General features: G+C 48.3%; 1 protein-coding gene across 2 annotated transcripts; it reads left to right on the top strand.

Moving 5' to 3' along the window:
• Positions 1–1,274: 1,274 nt before the first annotated feature.
• On the top strand, positions 1,275–12,038 carry LOC140480919 (uncharacterized). Of its 2 annotated transcripts, XM_072576504.1 has the most exons (3): positions 1,280–1,492; positions 3,709–3,807; positions 9,709–12,038. In XM_072576504.1, the coding sequence occupies exon 3, from the start codon at positions 9,758–9,760 to the stop codon at positions 10,940–10,942; it is 1,185 nt and encodes a 394-aa protein (XP_072432605.1). In that variant the 5' UTR covers positions 1,280–1,492; positions 3,709–3,807; positions 9,709–9,757; the 3' UTR covers positions 10,943–12,038. The 2 variants fall into 2 exon arrangements, with proteins under 2 accessions (XP_072432606.1, XP_072432605.1); XM_072576505.1 differs by lacking the exon at positions 3,709–3,807 and having other exon boundaries at positions 1,275–1,492.
• The last annotated feature ends 4,177 nt before the right edge of the window (positions 12,039–16,215 follow it).

Here is a 16,215-nt window from a genome sequence, read left to right as displayed (position 1 = left end):
CAACATCTCTAATCTCAACATCCATCATGTCCCTCTCTTAGTGAACACTGATCCAAAGGAACCATTCAGAATCTCACCCTTTTTCTCAGGTTCGACACACAGCCTTCCTTCATTTTCCTTTAGTGGACCAATCCTTTCTCTAGATACCCTCTTGCTTCTTATATAAGAATACAAGGCTTTGGGATTCTCCTTCATTCTGCTCACTAAAGCTATTTCATGACCCCTTTCAGCACGCTTGATTCCTCGTTTAAGGCTGGTCCTACTCACCCAATATTCCTCCAGAGCCCATTCTGTTCTTAGCTGCCTGGACATTATGTACATTTCCCTTTTCCTCTTAACTAGTCGTACGATTTCTCCTCTCATCCACGGTTCATGAATCTTGCCTTTCCTATCCATTGTCTTCAACGGGACATGCCTATCTTGCACTATCTTTAACCTATCTTTGAAAGCTTCCCACATCTCAAATGTGGACTCCCCTTCAAATAGCTGTGTCCAATCCACATTTTCCAGCTCCTACCTAATTAATCTTCGGGTAAGTGTCCTCCAAGGCAGCCTTCGAGATACACAACTACACAGAATCGCCGAGCAGAAACTGATAGCCAAACTCCATACCCATGGAGACAGCCTCAACTGTGAGCATGGGTTCATCTTGTGCTATTTGTAACCCCACCAGACTGTTCTGTATTTGTAAAGTCTTCCTTATTGCCCTGTTTTGACACCATCATGTGATAACTTGCTATGATCTCTCCACCTTCATTAGTTTGTACAGTTTTGGATTACTTCTTACTTTGGTGAGATCCTTGGCATGTTGGCACTTTACTCACACCGTCTGACACTCTTGATCACCTGCAGAGACTTATTACCCAGCCTATCGACACTCCTCACACCATTTGTATGACCTTGTGATCTCTATGCCTGTACATTCTGTGACGATGTGCCTCCCTGCACTTCACCTGATGAAGCCTGTAATTTCAAATAAATGTGTTGGACTACAACCTGGTGCCTTGTGACCTCTGAGATTGTATCAGGCAAGACAGGTATGCAAGCTATTTCCATGATTGACTAGAATGAATGAATGCTGATGGATGCAAGGTTTCAGATGAAACAATAGCTCAGAGTTTCAGATGAACTGTTTATGAATCAGCCCAGCTCCTCAGATTGGCTCAATCAATCAGAAAATTACAATATCTGATACTGCTTTACATTACACCTTTTCCTGAAACAGAAACTAATTTACATGGAGGAACTAAAATATGTAAATGACATTGCTGTATCAAACTGCCCGAACTACATTGGAGGAATTGACATGTCAGTTACCTGCTGACAAAGTAAATGACAGTGAGCCTGAGCATTTGGGAGTTTTTGAACTGTATATAAAAGGGAGACTTGGCCCAGAGGAGCTAACACTCCAGAGACAACATCAGTCCATGAAGAAGGAACGTTGGGAGAGAGAACATCAACATTGACCTTAGCTCAGCCAGCTACAACCAGGGTAATACAATCGTCTTTACCATCTAGTGCTGCCGAAGCAGATTTTAATCCAGTGTAAGAATGTAATAATTTAAGAACCGTGAGGTTACTTAGGAAATAGAGGAATAAAAACAATATACAGCATCTGTTTCAATGATAATAATCTGAACTTTTCATCTCTTTATTTTTCTGATTTATTGGTATGATTTAGTACTTTTGAAAGTCTGTAATGCTAGACATTTTATTTCTTTATTTTTGAATCTTTTTTCCTGAAGAATTTGTACTGAAGAATCTGTACCTAGGTATCTTTGTACCAAAAATGCCATTGTAAGTGTTGACTTGTAAATGTTTCACTGTACACATGTGAATACATGTGACAAGAAACCTAATTCGATTCAGTTCAAGTTAAATCACAGCCCGTGCTCAAATACATCTCATTATCAGTCAGTATGCAAGTAAATCTGAAAACCTTGTAACTTCGTTTACCTAGTTCCCAATCCCAACCATCCTGCAGCCACGTCTCAGTAATCGCTACTATCTCATAATCTCCAATTTGAATTTGTGCCTGCAGCTCATTTATTTTATTCCTTACACTCTGTGCATTTATATCGCGAACCCTTATTTGGGCCACATGCTGTAACCTGTCCCTCAGCACTGGTGCTTTATTCATCTGTGTATTCTTTCTCTTTTCCAGTTTAATCAATGTACTTATAGCTTTGCCATTAGCTGCTGTATCTGAAATAGGATTGTTGATTGTTTCTTTACTCAAACATGTTCCTTGATTTTGAAACTTCATTGACTTCAAGCATACTGGAAATTCTTTGCAAGTCTTGAAGAATTGCTATGGAACTGATTAGGTCTCTGGTTGGGATGCCCTTCAGAAGCTCAGGGCAGCCTCAATGGGCTGAATGGTCTCTTTCCACACTGTAGGGATTCGATGAGTCTATGATTCTGGAGACAGACAATGGGTCTGGAAAATATCAAGCTCCCAGACTCTTCTCTCTGATGTTCCCTCTTGATCTACCCATGTCCCTCACAGAGTATTAGAGATGTACAGCACAGAAACAGACCCTTCAGTCCAACCCATCCATGCTGTCCAAATATCCTAGACTAATCTAGTCCCACCTGCCAGCACCCAGCCCATATCCCTCCAAACCCTTCCTAATCATATACCCATCCAAATGCCTCTTAAATGTTGCAATTATACAAGCCTCCACCAAATCCTCTGGCAGCTCATTCCATTCACGTACCACCCTCTGTGTGAAAAGTTGCCCCTGAGGTCCATTTTAAATCTCTCCCCTCTCACCGTAAACCTACGCCCTCTAGTTCTGGTCTCCCCCACCCCCCGGGGGAAAAGACCTTGTCTACTTACCCTATCCATGCCCCTCATGATTTGATAAACCTCTATAAGGTTACTCCTTAGCCTCTGCGCACCAGGGAAAACAGCCCCAGCCTATTCGGCCCTCTCTTATCCCTCACCTCCAGGCTGCTCCTTGACATCACCATCCCAAAGTAGGCTGCTATTTGTCACTCTACACTGATGCCATCCAGCTCTACCTCTCCACCAGCCCTCTCCAACCCTGCACCGTTGTGAAATGATCAAACAGCTTCTCGGATATCCCGGACTGGGGAGCGTAAACATTAAATGTTATGAAGACTGAAGCTGCTGAGCCTTTGACCGACCTGTTCTGTCCCCATGAGGCTCAGTGTTGTACTTTGTTTTGAAATGGTCAGCACCTTGGGATGTTTGATTATGGTTTGATTCTCAGTCCTCTGTCCTGTCACCATCAGACTGGGGAAAGCCACCTCCATGTGACCACATCATGACTGCAATTACATAGCCACCGTTTCCAGAACAACTGTAAGAATGTGTGTGTTTCTCTTAATCACCCAGTGATGTGAAATTTGACTCCTCAGTTTGAAAGGATTGATTTTATCGGGAGACTGCCTTGCTCTGTGGTCTGTGTCTCTCTCACCAGCCCTGTTCTGATCTCTTCACCCCCTCCCCTTCCCTCTGTACCCCAGCCCTCCCCACTCTATGCCTCTCCCATCTGCACAACCCCCCTCCTCTCTGTCAGGCACGCCCCTCTTCCCTCTGCACATGTTCAGGAATGAATCTTGTTGCACGCAGTCCCAACCTCCTTGGGCCTGTCTGAAACACAGTGGCTCCATGTTCAGTTTCTACTCCCGGTGAGGTACTGTTCACAAAAAAGTGTTTTTCTCTTTCTTCATTCTCAGGGTGTGGGTGTCTCTGGCTAGACCAGCATTTACTGCCATCCCTTACTGCCCAGAGGACAGTGAGCAGTCAACCACATTGGTGTGGGTCTGGAGTCACAGGTAGGCCAGTTTCCTTCCCTAAAGGACATGACTGAACCAGGAGGGCTTTTTTGACAAATAATTCATGATCATTAGACACTTAATCCCTGATTTGTTTTTTATTGAATTCAAATTCCTCCATCTTCCATGGCAGGACTCAATCCAGGTTCCCAGAACCTTATCTGGATTAATGTTTCTCGAAATGGAGAAAGGTGACCAGTGGTGTTCCACACGGCTCAAGTGCTGGGGCCTCTGTTGTTTGTAATATACATCAATGATCTGGAAGAGGGCACTGTTGGTCTGATCAGCAAGTTTGTAGATGACAAGAAGTTTGGTGGAGTAACAGAAAGCATAGGGGACTGTCAGAGAATACAGGAGGATATAGATAGACTGGAGAGTTGGGTGGAGAAGTGGCAAATGGAATTCAATCCAGGCAAATGTGAGGTGATGCATTTTGGGAAGTCTAATTCTAGAGCGAATTATACAGTAAACAGAAGAGCCGTGGGAAAAGTTGATGAACAGAGAGATCTGGGAGTGCAGGCCCATTGTACCCTGAAGGTTGCTGCACAGGTGGATAGAGTGGTCAAGAAGGTATATGGTATACTTGTCTTCATCAGACGGGGTATTGAGTATAAGAGCTGGCAGGTCATGTTAAAGTTGTACACGACTTTGGTTTGGCCACATTTAGAATACTGTGTACAGTTCTGGTCACCACATTACCAAAAGGATGTGGACACTTTGGAAAAGGCGCAGAGAAGGTTTACAAGGATGTTGCCTGGTATGGAAGGTGCTAGCGATGAAGAGAGATTGAATAGGTTAGGATTGTTTTCATTAGAAAAAAGGAGATTGAAGGAGAACCTGATTGAGGTTTACAAAATCATCAAGGGTATAGACAGGGTGGATAGAGATAAGCTGTTTCCCAGGGTGAGGGATTCAACAACAAGAGGTCACGCGTTCAAGGTGAGAGGTGAACAGTTTAAAGGGAGATACACGTGGTAAGTACCTCACACAGAAAGTGGTGGGCATCAGGAATGTGTTGCCAGCAGAGGTGGTAGAGGCAGGCACGGTAGATTCATTTAAGATGTGTCTGGAGAGATGCCTGAGTAGGTGGGGAGCAGAGGGATAGAGATACTTAGGAATTGGGCAACAGGTTTAGACAGTGGACTTGGATCAGCTCAGGCTGGCTCCCCCCAACCCCCCTCCCCCGGTTGCTCTGATATAAATCTCTGAGCAAAGCCACCACTCACAGCCACGGTGAAAACCATCAGAAGGTGAGACACTGTTCCTGATCACTCTTCCTGCAGCCTGGAACTGGGCACTGGGTGGGGAGCACTGGGAACTGGGCACTGGGTGGGGAGCACTGGGTACTGGGGAGAGAGCATTGGGAACTGGGCACTGGGGAGAGAGCACTGGGAATTGGGCACTGGGTAGGGAGCACTGGGCACTGGGTAGGGAGCACTGGGAATTTGGAACTGGGGTCTGGGCACTGGGGCTTGAGCAGTGTGATTAGGTTTGAGGATTAGGACTGGGATTGGGATTGGGATTGCAGATTGAGATTGCGGGTAGAGGATTGGGATTGGGGATTGGGGTTTGGAATTGGACACTGGGTGTGTTCTCGGAATGCCTGGAACCTCTTGACCCACATTGTACAGAACCATGTTCAACCAACAGCCCCCAGTGTAATGTGCAGTCGAGAGTAATCTGAGCTTTACTCTGTATCTAACCCCGTGCTGTCCCTATCTTGGGAGTGTTTGATGGGGGACAGTGTAGCTAGATCTTTACTCTGTATCTGACCCCCTGTTTCACTGAGTCAGGAGCATTTGAGGGGGGAAGAGTGTAGAGGCAGCTTTACTCTGTAATACTCAGGGACAGTATAGAGCGCGCTTCAGTCTGATACTGGGGAACAGTGTAGAGGGAGCATCACGCTGTTACTGGGGGGGACAGTGTAGAGGGAGCTTCACTCTGTTACTGTGGGGACAGTGTAGAGGGAGCTTCACTCTGTTACTCGGGGACAGTGTAGAGGAAGCTTCACTCTGTTACTCGGGGACAGTGTAGAGGGAGCTTCACTCTGTTACTGGGGGGACAGTGTAGAGGAAGCTTCATTCTGTTACTGGGGACAGTGTAGAGAGAGCTTCACTCTGTTACTCGGGGGACAGTGTAGAGGGAGCTTCACTCTGTTACTGGGGGACAGTGTAGAGGGAGCTTCACGCTGTTACTGGTGGGGGGAACAGTGTAGAGGAAGCTTCACTCTGTTCCTGTGGGGACAGTGTACAGGGAGCTTCACTCTGTTACTGGGGGGGGGGACAGTGTAGAGGAAGCTTTATGCTGTTACTGTGGGGACAGTGTAGAGGGAGCTTTATGCTGTTACTGAGGGTGAAAGTGTAGAGGAATCTTCACTCGGTTACTAGGGGACAGAGTACAGGGAGCTTCACTCTGTTACTGATGGACACATACTGTGTGTGGGTGTGTGGGTGTGTGGGTGTGAGCGGGCGTGTGGGTATGTATGTGGGGGTGTGGGTGTGTGTGTGGGGGTGTGGGGGCATGGGTATGGGTGTGGGGGTGTGGGGGGGTGTGGGGGGCGTGGGGAGGCGTGGGTGTGGGGGTGTGTGGGGGGGTGTAGAGGTGAACAGTTTAAGGGAGATACACGTGGTAAGTACCTCACACAGAAAGTGGTGGGCATCAGGAATGTGTTGCCAGTCGAGGTGGGAGAGGCAGGCACGGTAGATTCATTTAAGGTGAGTCTGGAGAGATGCCTGAGTAGGTGGGGAGCAGAGGGATACAGATGCTTAGGGATTGGGCGACAGGTTTAGACAGTGGACTTGGATCAGCTCAGGCCTGGAGGGCCGAAGGGCCAGCTCCTGGGCTGTAAATTTTCTTTGTTCTTTCTTCTTTAACTCAGCAAGAATAGCAAGAGGCCTTTGACTGCAAACATTTCTTACTCATGCATTTATCCAAATATCTTTTAAATATTGTAACTGTACCCGCATCCACCACTTCCTCTGGAAGTTCATTCCACATGTGAACTACACGGAGTCTAAAATAAATTGCCCCAATATCCTTTTTATACCTTTCTTCTCTCACCTTAAAAATATGCCGCCTGGTCTTGAAATTTCCCACTCGACAGAAAAGATATCTGCCATTCACTTTATCTATGACCCCTCATTATTTTATAAACCTGTATAAAGTCACCTCTCAAGTCACCTTTGCCCCAGTGAAAGCAGCTCCTGCCTATCCAGCCTCTCCTGGTAACGCAAGCCCTCACTTCCCAGCAACATACTGGTAAATTGCTTCTGAACTCTCTCTCTCTCTCTCTCTCTGAAAGAAGGCAAGGCAGTGGCAGTCTGGGGACTGGACCTCTATGTTGCAGAGGCTGAACGGCAACTCTTCGACACCACGTCCTAATTCCCCCTTGACTGCGACCCCACCGTGACCCATCAGACCAAAATCACTCACACTATCTGAGCACTCATCACCTCCGGTGATTTTCCCTCCATTGCCTCCAAACACATAGTTCACCCCCCCCGCACTGCCCAGTTCTACCGGTACCCCAAGATCTACAAGTCCAACTACCCCGGCTGACCCATTGTCTTTGCATGTTTCTACCCCTCAGAACTCATCTCATCCCACTTCGACTCCATCCTCTGTCCTTTAGTTCAGGCACTTCTCACCTACATCAGTGACATCAACCACATCCTCCATTTCTTCAGTAACTCTCGGTTCCCTGGTCCCCAGCACTTTATCTTCACTATGGATGTGCAGTCCTTATACACATCCATACTCCACAAGGATGGCCTCCAGGCAACACTCCCTTGGACTTTACCTTTAAGAGTATAAGTCCTGATAAGATTTACTTTCCTACAATGCAGCACCTCACATTTATCTGAATTAAACTCCATCTGCCACTTCTCAGCCCATTGGCCCATCTGGTCCAGATCTGTTGTAATCTGAGGTAACCCTCTTCGTTGTCCACTACACCTCGAATTTTGGTGTCATTTGTAAACTTACTAACTGTACCTCTTATGCTCACATCCAAATCATTTACATAAATGATGAAAAGTAGAGGGCCCAGCACCGATCCTTGTGACACTCCACTGGTCACAGGCCTCCAGTCTGAAAAACAACCCTCCACCACAATCTTCTGTCATCTACCTTTGAGCCAATTCTGTATCCACATGGATAGTTCTCCCTGTATTCCATGAGGTCTAACTTTGCGAACCCATGGGGACCTTGTTGAATGCCTTACTGAAGTCCATATAGATCACATCTATCCCTCTGCCCTCATCAGTCCTCTTTGTTATTTCTTCAAGAAACTCAATCAAGTTTGTGAGACATGATTTCCCACACACAAAGCCATGTTGACTATCCCGAATCAGGCCTTGCCTTTCCAAATACATGTACATCCTGTCCCTCAGGATTCCCTCCAACAACTTGCCCACCACCGAGGTCAGGCTCACTGGTCTATAGTTCCTGGCTTGTCCTTACCACCCTTCTTAAACAGTGGCACCACATTCGCCAACCTCCAGTCTTCTGGCACCTCACCTGTGACTATCGGTGATACAAATATCTCAGTAAGAGGCCCAGCAATCACTTCTCTAGCTTCCCACAGAGTTCTCGCATACACCTGATCAGGCCTTGAGGATTTATCCACCTTTATGCGATTCAAGACATCCAGCACTTTTTCCTCTGTCAAAGCTGAGAGGATGTTTCTCTCATGCGAGAGTCCAGAACCAGAGGACACTGTTTTAGAAAAAAATGGGCACTAATTTAAGACATGAGAAGGAATTTCCTCTCGGAGAGTTCTGGGTCTTTGGAACTCCTTGCCACAGAAAGCTGCAGCAGCAGTGTCTATTTAAGACTGAGGGAGATAGATTTTTTTTTTGGGAATGAAGGGTTACAGGGAAAGTGCAGGAACGTTGGATCAGCTATGATCCTATTGAACGGCACAGCAGGGTCAAGGGGCTGAGTGGTCTCCTCAGAGAGCTAGGAGAAAGTGAGGACTGCAGATGCTGGAGCTCAGAGCTGAAAAATGTGTTGCTGGAAAAGCGCAGCATCCAAAGAGCAGGAGAATCGATGTTTCGAGCATAAGCCCTTCTTCAGGAATTCCTGAAGAGAGCTTCAGTGCAGAGGGATTTGGGTGTCCTTTTGCATCAATCATAGAAAACTAGGATTCAGCTTCAGCAGGTAATAAGGAAGGCCAATGGAATGTTGCCATGTATTGTTAAAGGGATGGAGTGTGTAAGTAGGGGAGTGTTGCTGCAATTGTACAAGGTATTAGTGAGACTGCACCTGAACCATTGTGGAGAGTTCCTCCTTTATTTGAGGAACATTGGAGGCAGTTCAGAGAAGGGTCGCTAGATTGATTCCAGACATCAGGGGTTTCCAAACATGCAGAGATTGAGCAGTTTAGGCCCGTTCTCTCTGGAGTTTAGAAGAATGAGAGGCGATCTCACTGAGGTCTATAATCTGCTAAAGGGGATTGACAAAGTCGATACAGAGAGGATATTTCCTCACATGGCTATCTAGAATGTGAGGTGATAGCTTTAGGATAAGGGGTAGCAGATTTAAAACAGAGGGAGGGAGGAATTACTTTGCTCAAAGGGTCATGATTCTGTGGAATTCCCTCCCCCCCACCCCCGCCCCCACCCCCCCCGCTCCCCCCCCGCCCCACTGAGTACGGTGGATGCTGGGACATTAGTAAATTTAAGGAGGAGACAGATAAATGTTTATTTATTAATGGGTTGTATGGTTATGGAGAGCAGGCAGGGAAGTGAAGTCGAGGCTGAGAATGAAATCAGCTGTGATCATTTCAAAGGTGGAGCAGATTCAAGGGGCTGAATGGCCTACATGTGCTCCCAGTTCTTAAGGTCTTCACTCTCCCCGATACATTGTGGAGTCATAAATAACTTTTATCTTTTTTTTCAGAGACAACTGAAGGAAACGACCATCCGAACACAGTGCTCAGCCCATCAGTATGGCAGGAACAGCAGTAGATTCCCTGGAACTGGCAAAAGCCAGCACTGAGGTTGCAACTGCAGTGGTTGCAGTGAGAAATGCGATGTCAGTTGTTGAGAGTTTAGGAAAATTCGCCTCTGCTGCTGGAGCGGTAGGAGCCATCTTTGGGGTAGCAGCAGCAATTGTTAAACTTGCTATGGGTAATGTGGAGAGTGAGGAGCTGAGATATATGAAGGAGCAGTTCCAGATAGTCAGGAACCAGCTGGATGTCATTTCAGGTCAGATTCAGCAAGTGCTTCAGGCTATCGAACAAAGTACAGTTAATAATCAGTACTTCCCCGTTGAGGAGAATCTGAAAAACCAATTCAGGAAGTACATGGACATCCTGAACGCAAATCCGGAATACCGGGAGAAGGAGAAAGAAGAATTCCTCACACACTTCGATGAGACTAAAGGTGACCAGAACCTTCACACTCTCTATGATGCAGTGATGGGGTATTCTGCCATCTTTGGCAAACCCATTCTGGAAACTGCCATGCAATATGACCAGAGGAACCGGCGTCTGATGGAGGGGCTCTGCTGCCGCCTCAAAGAGCTCTTCTGTATTGGTCTGATTGCCCTGGTGGGTCACTCTGCTATCACTGGGACCGATGTAGAGGCATTAAAGAGAGAGTGGAATGAGAAAATGGGCAAAGTAGAGAATAAAATGAAATCCATGATAGATAAGTGCATCAATGAGTTTGCTGAGCAGGCAGAAATAGATGTTGAGAAAATGATAATTGAAAAGGGTGGAAGAAATAACTGTGAATGTGTAAGTTACATTCTCAATGGTTTATCAAAGAAATATGACTGGGTTAAATGGTCTGTACGGGTCTATAACTCTGTCAGTGGCTTCGACAATCACTGTGTCATTGGCCCCAATTATTTTCACTTTTTCAGACGCAATGGGGTTAATGCTGTTGTCTCCTATGCAATTGATCCAAAACCAATTAATGAGAGTTCCATAAAGCAGTTAATGAAGGGGAAAGATGGCTGGTCTGATGCAAGAAAAGTTGCAGAACATGTGGACAATAACCTTCCCTCTGGGTATGTTGTCCATGTAGTGAGACGCTTCAAGGGTCTGTGGTACCACAGTAACTTTCCTGCAAGTTGTCATTTCTGGGAAAATTACTCAGGTGTCACCCTGTGTGTCCATTCCACATAAAGATCCTCCTGAGTTTTCCAGTTCCTCCTCCCCTGAGTTGATGCTGCTGTGCTTCAGGGGATGAGGTTTTGATTTTTGGATACATTACTCTATCATTGATCAGCATCTATTCCACAAGAAAGTAATGAAATCTTCAATCAATTCTCTGAAGTTTGATTACGTATTTGACCACTTATCTCTCCCTGACTATGATACACCCAACAGCAAGTTTGTCTCTTTTGTCCTTTTGTGTAATTGGTAAAAAGCTATATTCATTTGATGATCTCTCCAAGATGGCGTTCCCTCCTCACTGTGATAATTGATTCTTTGATCAATATTGTGAAACCTCTTTTCTCTTCCATCCCTCTCTCTATCTCACCTGAATGCCCAATAATGTGATGCTGCTAGTCATGTCAATCTTTCAGACAAGTCTCAGTTACAGCTCTGACATCATACTCCTACAAGGAGCATGCTCCTGTGTCTGTTCAGATCGAACCCATCCAACTTAGACAGGGCCCACCGTCTCTAGAATTGAAAGCTTGGTTTCCTGCACCATCTCTCCAGTGACACATTGATCTACTCTACCCTTCCATTCTCATAGTCTCTACTCCATGACACGAAGAAACACCCAGAGGTTGCTATCTTTAAAGGTCTGCCTTTCAATTTCCAACCTAACTCCCTCTGTCTACTTGCAGGACCTCATTTCTCTTTCTCCCTCTGATCACTGGTCCCAATATGGACCATAAATTCCAGCTGATCACTGTTCCCCCTCCCAGTGCCTTTCAGTTATTCCATGACAAATCAGGGTCTGGCACCCAGGAGGCAACACATCGATACATCACGGCTTTGAAATGCCCTCACAAGTGACTCCCCGATCACTACCGCCCTTCCACACTTCTTCCTCCCTCACCCTCACCCTGAGTATCTGGAACACCCACAATGCCATGGCATTGGCTCTGGCCGGGCTCCACAAATGAACCATCATTTTGGTTTGCAATTGACCTACATTTGGGGAACTCCCTCTTGACCTGCCTGGTCCCCTTCTTCTGTCTGGTCACCCATTCACCCTGTCCTGACATTTCCTTAAGCTGCGGGAGGTTGGGGGGGGAGGTGGGGGTTGGGGGAGGTTGGGGGGAGGTGGGGGGTGGGGGAGGGGGGGTGGGGTGTAGGGGGAAGGGTTGAGGAGGAGGGGTGACCACATCCTGAAATGCATTACCCACAATTCTTCCACCTGGTGAATGCCCCATGCTCCACCCAGCTGCTCCTGTATCCAAAGGTCAGGCTCACACTGCTCCAGGCAGAGGCACTTCCTGGACATACTCACCCAAGGTACAGGAACCATCTCGGATTTCAGGAATGGGATAACCATGAACCTCGACTCCCCAGTCGGACCTTCACAGAATAGAAAATCTTCCTTTTAATTTACACTTACACTTACTGAAGGATTGACCAGACAAATGCTATTCCTGTTTCTGCTCCAGTCCGACTCAGGACCACGATCAGACTCTCGGCTCCCCACCCCCTCCCCTCAGTGACACCGTCACAGGGTCCCCACCCCCTCCCCTCAGTGACACCGTCACAGGGTCCCCACCCCCTCCCCTCAGTGACACTGTCACAGGGTCCCCACCCCCTCCCCCCCTCAGTGACACTGTCACAGGGTCCCCACCCCCCCCCCCCCTCAGTGACACTGTCACAGGGTCCCCACCCCCTCAGTGACACTGTCACAGGGTCCCCACCCCTCCCCTCAGTGACACTGTCACAGGGTCCCCACCCCCTCAGTGACACTGTCACAGGGTCCCCACCCCCTCCCCTCAGTGACACTGTCACAGGGTCCCCACCCCCTCCTCTCAGTGACACTGTCACAGGGTCCCCACCCCCTCCCCTCAGTGACACTGTCACAGGGTCCCCACCCCCTCCCCTCAGTGACACTGTCACAGGGTCCCCACCCCCTCCCCTCAGTGACACTGTCACAGGGTCCCCACCCCCTCCCCTCAGTGACACCGTCACAGGGTCCCCACCCCCTCCCCTCAGTGACACTGTCACAGGGTCCCCACCCTCCCCTCAGTGACACTGTCACAGGGTCCCCACCCCCTCCCCTCAGTGACACTGTCACAGGGTCCCCACCCCCTCCCCTCAGTGACACTGTCACAGGGTCCCCACCCCCCTCCCCTCAGTGACACTGTCACAGGGTCCCCACCCCCTCCCCTCAGTGACACTGTCACAGGGTCCCCACCCCCCTCCTCTCAGTGACACTGTCACAGGGTCCCCACCCCCTCAGTGACACTGTCACAAGGTCCCCACCCCCTCCCCCCCTCAGTGACACTGTCACAGGGTCCCCACCCCCCCCCCCCCCTTAGTGACACTGTCACAGGGTCCCCACCCCCCTCAGTGACACTGTCACAGGGTCCCCACCCCCTCCCCTCAGTGACACCGTCACAGGGTCCCCAACCCCTCCCCTCAGTGACACTGTCACAGGGTCCCCACCCTCCCCTCAGTGACACTGTCACAGGGTCCCCACCCCCTCCCCTCAGTGACACTGTCACAGGGTCCCCACCCCCTCCCCTCAGTGACACTGTCACAGGGTCCCCACCCCCCCCCCCCCTCAGTGACACTGTCACAGGGTCCCCACCCCCTCCCCTCAGTGACACTGTCACAGGGTCCCCACCCCCTCCCCTCAGTGACACTGTCACAGGGTCCCCACCCCCTCAGTGACACTGTCACAGGGTCCCCACCCTCCCCTCAGTGACACTGTCACAGGGTCCCCACCCTCTCCTCAGTGAATCTCACTGCCTGACTGAGCTGTTATTTTCAGACACTGACTTACTGCTTTCCATTTGGGATTATGTCTGAGTGGGCCCATTCATCATAAAGCAGACCGGAGTTGTTAATGCTGTGGAGAGTATTGAGAGAGTAGAGAGAGTTCGGAAAGCCCATTCACTTATCACTGCCAAATGACAAGGCTCCATTGGGAATCTCCACATTGCTAGATTGCAGTGGTACCATACTGTATGGTACATTGGACGGACAGTGTCCTGTGTCTAATACACTGTTTATCCTTGATAGAGTCATAGAGATGTACAGCATGGAAACAGACCCTTCGGTCCCACCCGTCCATGCCGACCAGATATCCCAATCCAATCTAGTCCCACCTGCCAGTGAGGATCTAAAATTTGAATTTAGGCAATTTGAATTTATGTAGATTTTTATTTACTCAAAATGGTTTCTTGATTTAAAAGAATACTATAAAATGGCCCGTGAACCTGTACTGCTGATTTACAGAACTAAGCTGAAATTCAAAGATAAGAGGACCATAGAGTTTTCAAAAGCTGAATACTGACACATTAATTGATCATTTGAGCTAAGCTTGAACCAGTATATGGCATGACAATTTACATAAATAAGATATCTTTTACCATCGAATCCCATTGGATTAGCCTGTCTTCAATCATGTCACCTTATTATGGTTGATTGGACCTTTCTTGGAATGAAGAACCCTTTCCCAAGAAATATCATTGGATTAACTTGCTGTAAATCATGTCACCTTATTATATGTGATTGGTCTTTCTTGTAATTAAGGCTGTACTATTTCTTAATATAATGTGTAATTTTCGAATGTAATTGTGCAACTTCACCACAGAACACAGAAGCTTCAATCTCTGTGTTGCTGGAATGAATTGCATCAAGGTTCCTTCATTCAATAAACTAATGACCCTTGCTTTTTGAATAGACCACATTTGTCGATTCTTTTGACCGAACTCGAACCAAGAGGCCCCTCACCATCTGAGGAGCAGGAAAATTGACGTTTCAGGCAAAAGCCCTTCATCAGGTATATGAAGGGCTTTTGCAAAATGTCAATTTTCCTGCACCTTGGAAGCTGCCTAAAATGCTGTGTCATATACCTCTCCACCTCTCTAATCTCGTGTTGGAGAGGTAGTCGTTGGTGTCTGAATCTGACAGAGTGGGCGCTGTATTAGAGTGGAGATGTCACTCCAGCAGACTTGTACTAGCTGGGTGGTGGTGGGGGGGGGTGGGGGGGGGTGGGGAGGGGGGGGTGGGGGGGTGGGGGGGGGGGGGAGGGGTTTGAAAAATGTTGTGCTGGAAAAACACAGCAGGCCAGACACAATCCGAGGAGCAGGAGAATCGACGTTTGGTGAGGGGGGGCAGGAGGGTAACGATGCTGTACACAACCAGGAGCAGCACATACAGAAGGTCCTGACCAGGGCTACAATACCCACAAGAACAGAAATAAGGGGTATCAGACCGTGGAGCAGAGCTGTGCCCCGTGAGCCAAGCCAGGATGTTGCCCTGCTCCACAAGTTCCAATGGGACTCCTGTCCATGTAGGACAGCAGCAGCCTATCAGATGTGGTGCGCCAGGTCAGTTATATTTTCACTGGTCTCAGAAATGTGGGTACAGCAGTCTACGCCAATGAGGGCGCATGTGCCCCCTTTTTCAACCAGCAAGTAGTCCAGGGCCATTCGATTTTCATTCAGCTGGGCAAACATATCAGCCGTGGCATTCACCATCTTCTCTGGTGTGGGAGCCAGCTGATGTACCTCTATGTCCAGGCGCAGGGTTGGGTACGTGGGCACAAATAGGGAGAGAACCTTGTCTGGGCCAGTTAGGGTGTATTTGCTGCAGGTAATAAGCTCCTGGAGGGGAGAGGACTGGGAATGGTCAATGAGTGGTCCCACGTACCTGATGAAACAGCTCCCAGTCCCTAACATTGGCAGCCCAGCCAGGGGTATACCTTCTGGCTGCAGACAAAATAAGTGCCGCTGTATGTTTTCAGGTGGTAGGTTTGGTCTCCTGTCCTGATGGTAGTGAAACTGGAATTGTGGGCAAACTTGTTCATTTGGGGGTGGGGGGAGGCGCGGGGTGCAAATCACAATGCTGCCCTCTGCCATGGGCCGGTGCATTGCGGAGGTCAGGAGCAGGGAGTTGGGGCATTAGCTGGGGCAGATGGCTGGCTTCTTGACAAGCAGATATTCCCTATGGATGGTCCTGTCCAGTGGTATCAGTGATGATCAATGCTGGGGGTTCATGTGAGAGGTTATGGGCTGGGGTGAACCACCTAGTCAATTTGTCAAGCTGGTACTCTGTGGATTTCCAGCGGTCTGGGCTATTCGTTATGTGAATGGCCGGTTTGGTTGCAGACTGAGCATCGTGACCTCAGGGTGACCTGTCTGGGTCCAGCCATTCTGCCATCTCTGCAACGTTAAAAGGGACTGTGGCTAGAGGAATGTTCCCGTGGGAATGAGCAAGGCTTTGATCACAGACCCAGCAGCTGGTCT

The sequence above is a fragment of the Chiloscyllium punctatum genome, chromosome 8, assembly GCF_047496795.1.
Source record: "Chiloscyllium punctatum isolate Juve2018m chromosome 8, sChiPun1.3, whole genome shotgun sequence".
Taxonomy (NCBI): Eukaryota; Metazoa; Chordata; class Chondrichthyes; order Orectolobiformes; family Hemiscylliidae; genus Chiloscyllium; species Chiloscyllium punctatum.
This window is presented reverse-complemented; position numbering and strand designations above follow the sequence as displayed.

Excerpts from the sequence above, each read along its gene's own strand:
- LOC140480919 (XM_072576505.1), top strand. The coding sequence starts at position 9,758 with ATGGCAGGAACAGCAGTAGATTCCCTGGAACTGGCAAAAGCCAGCACT.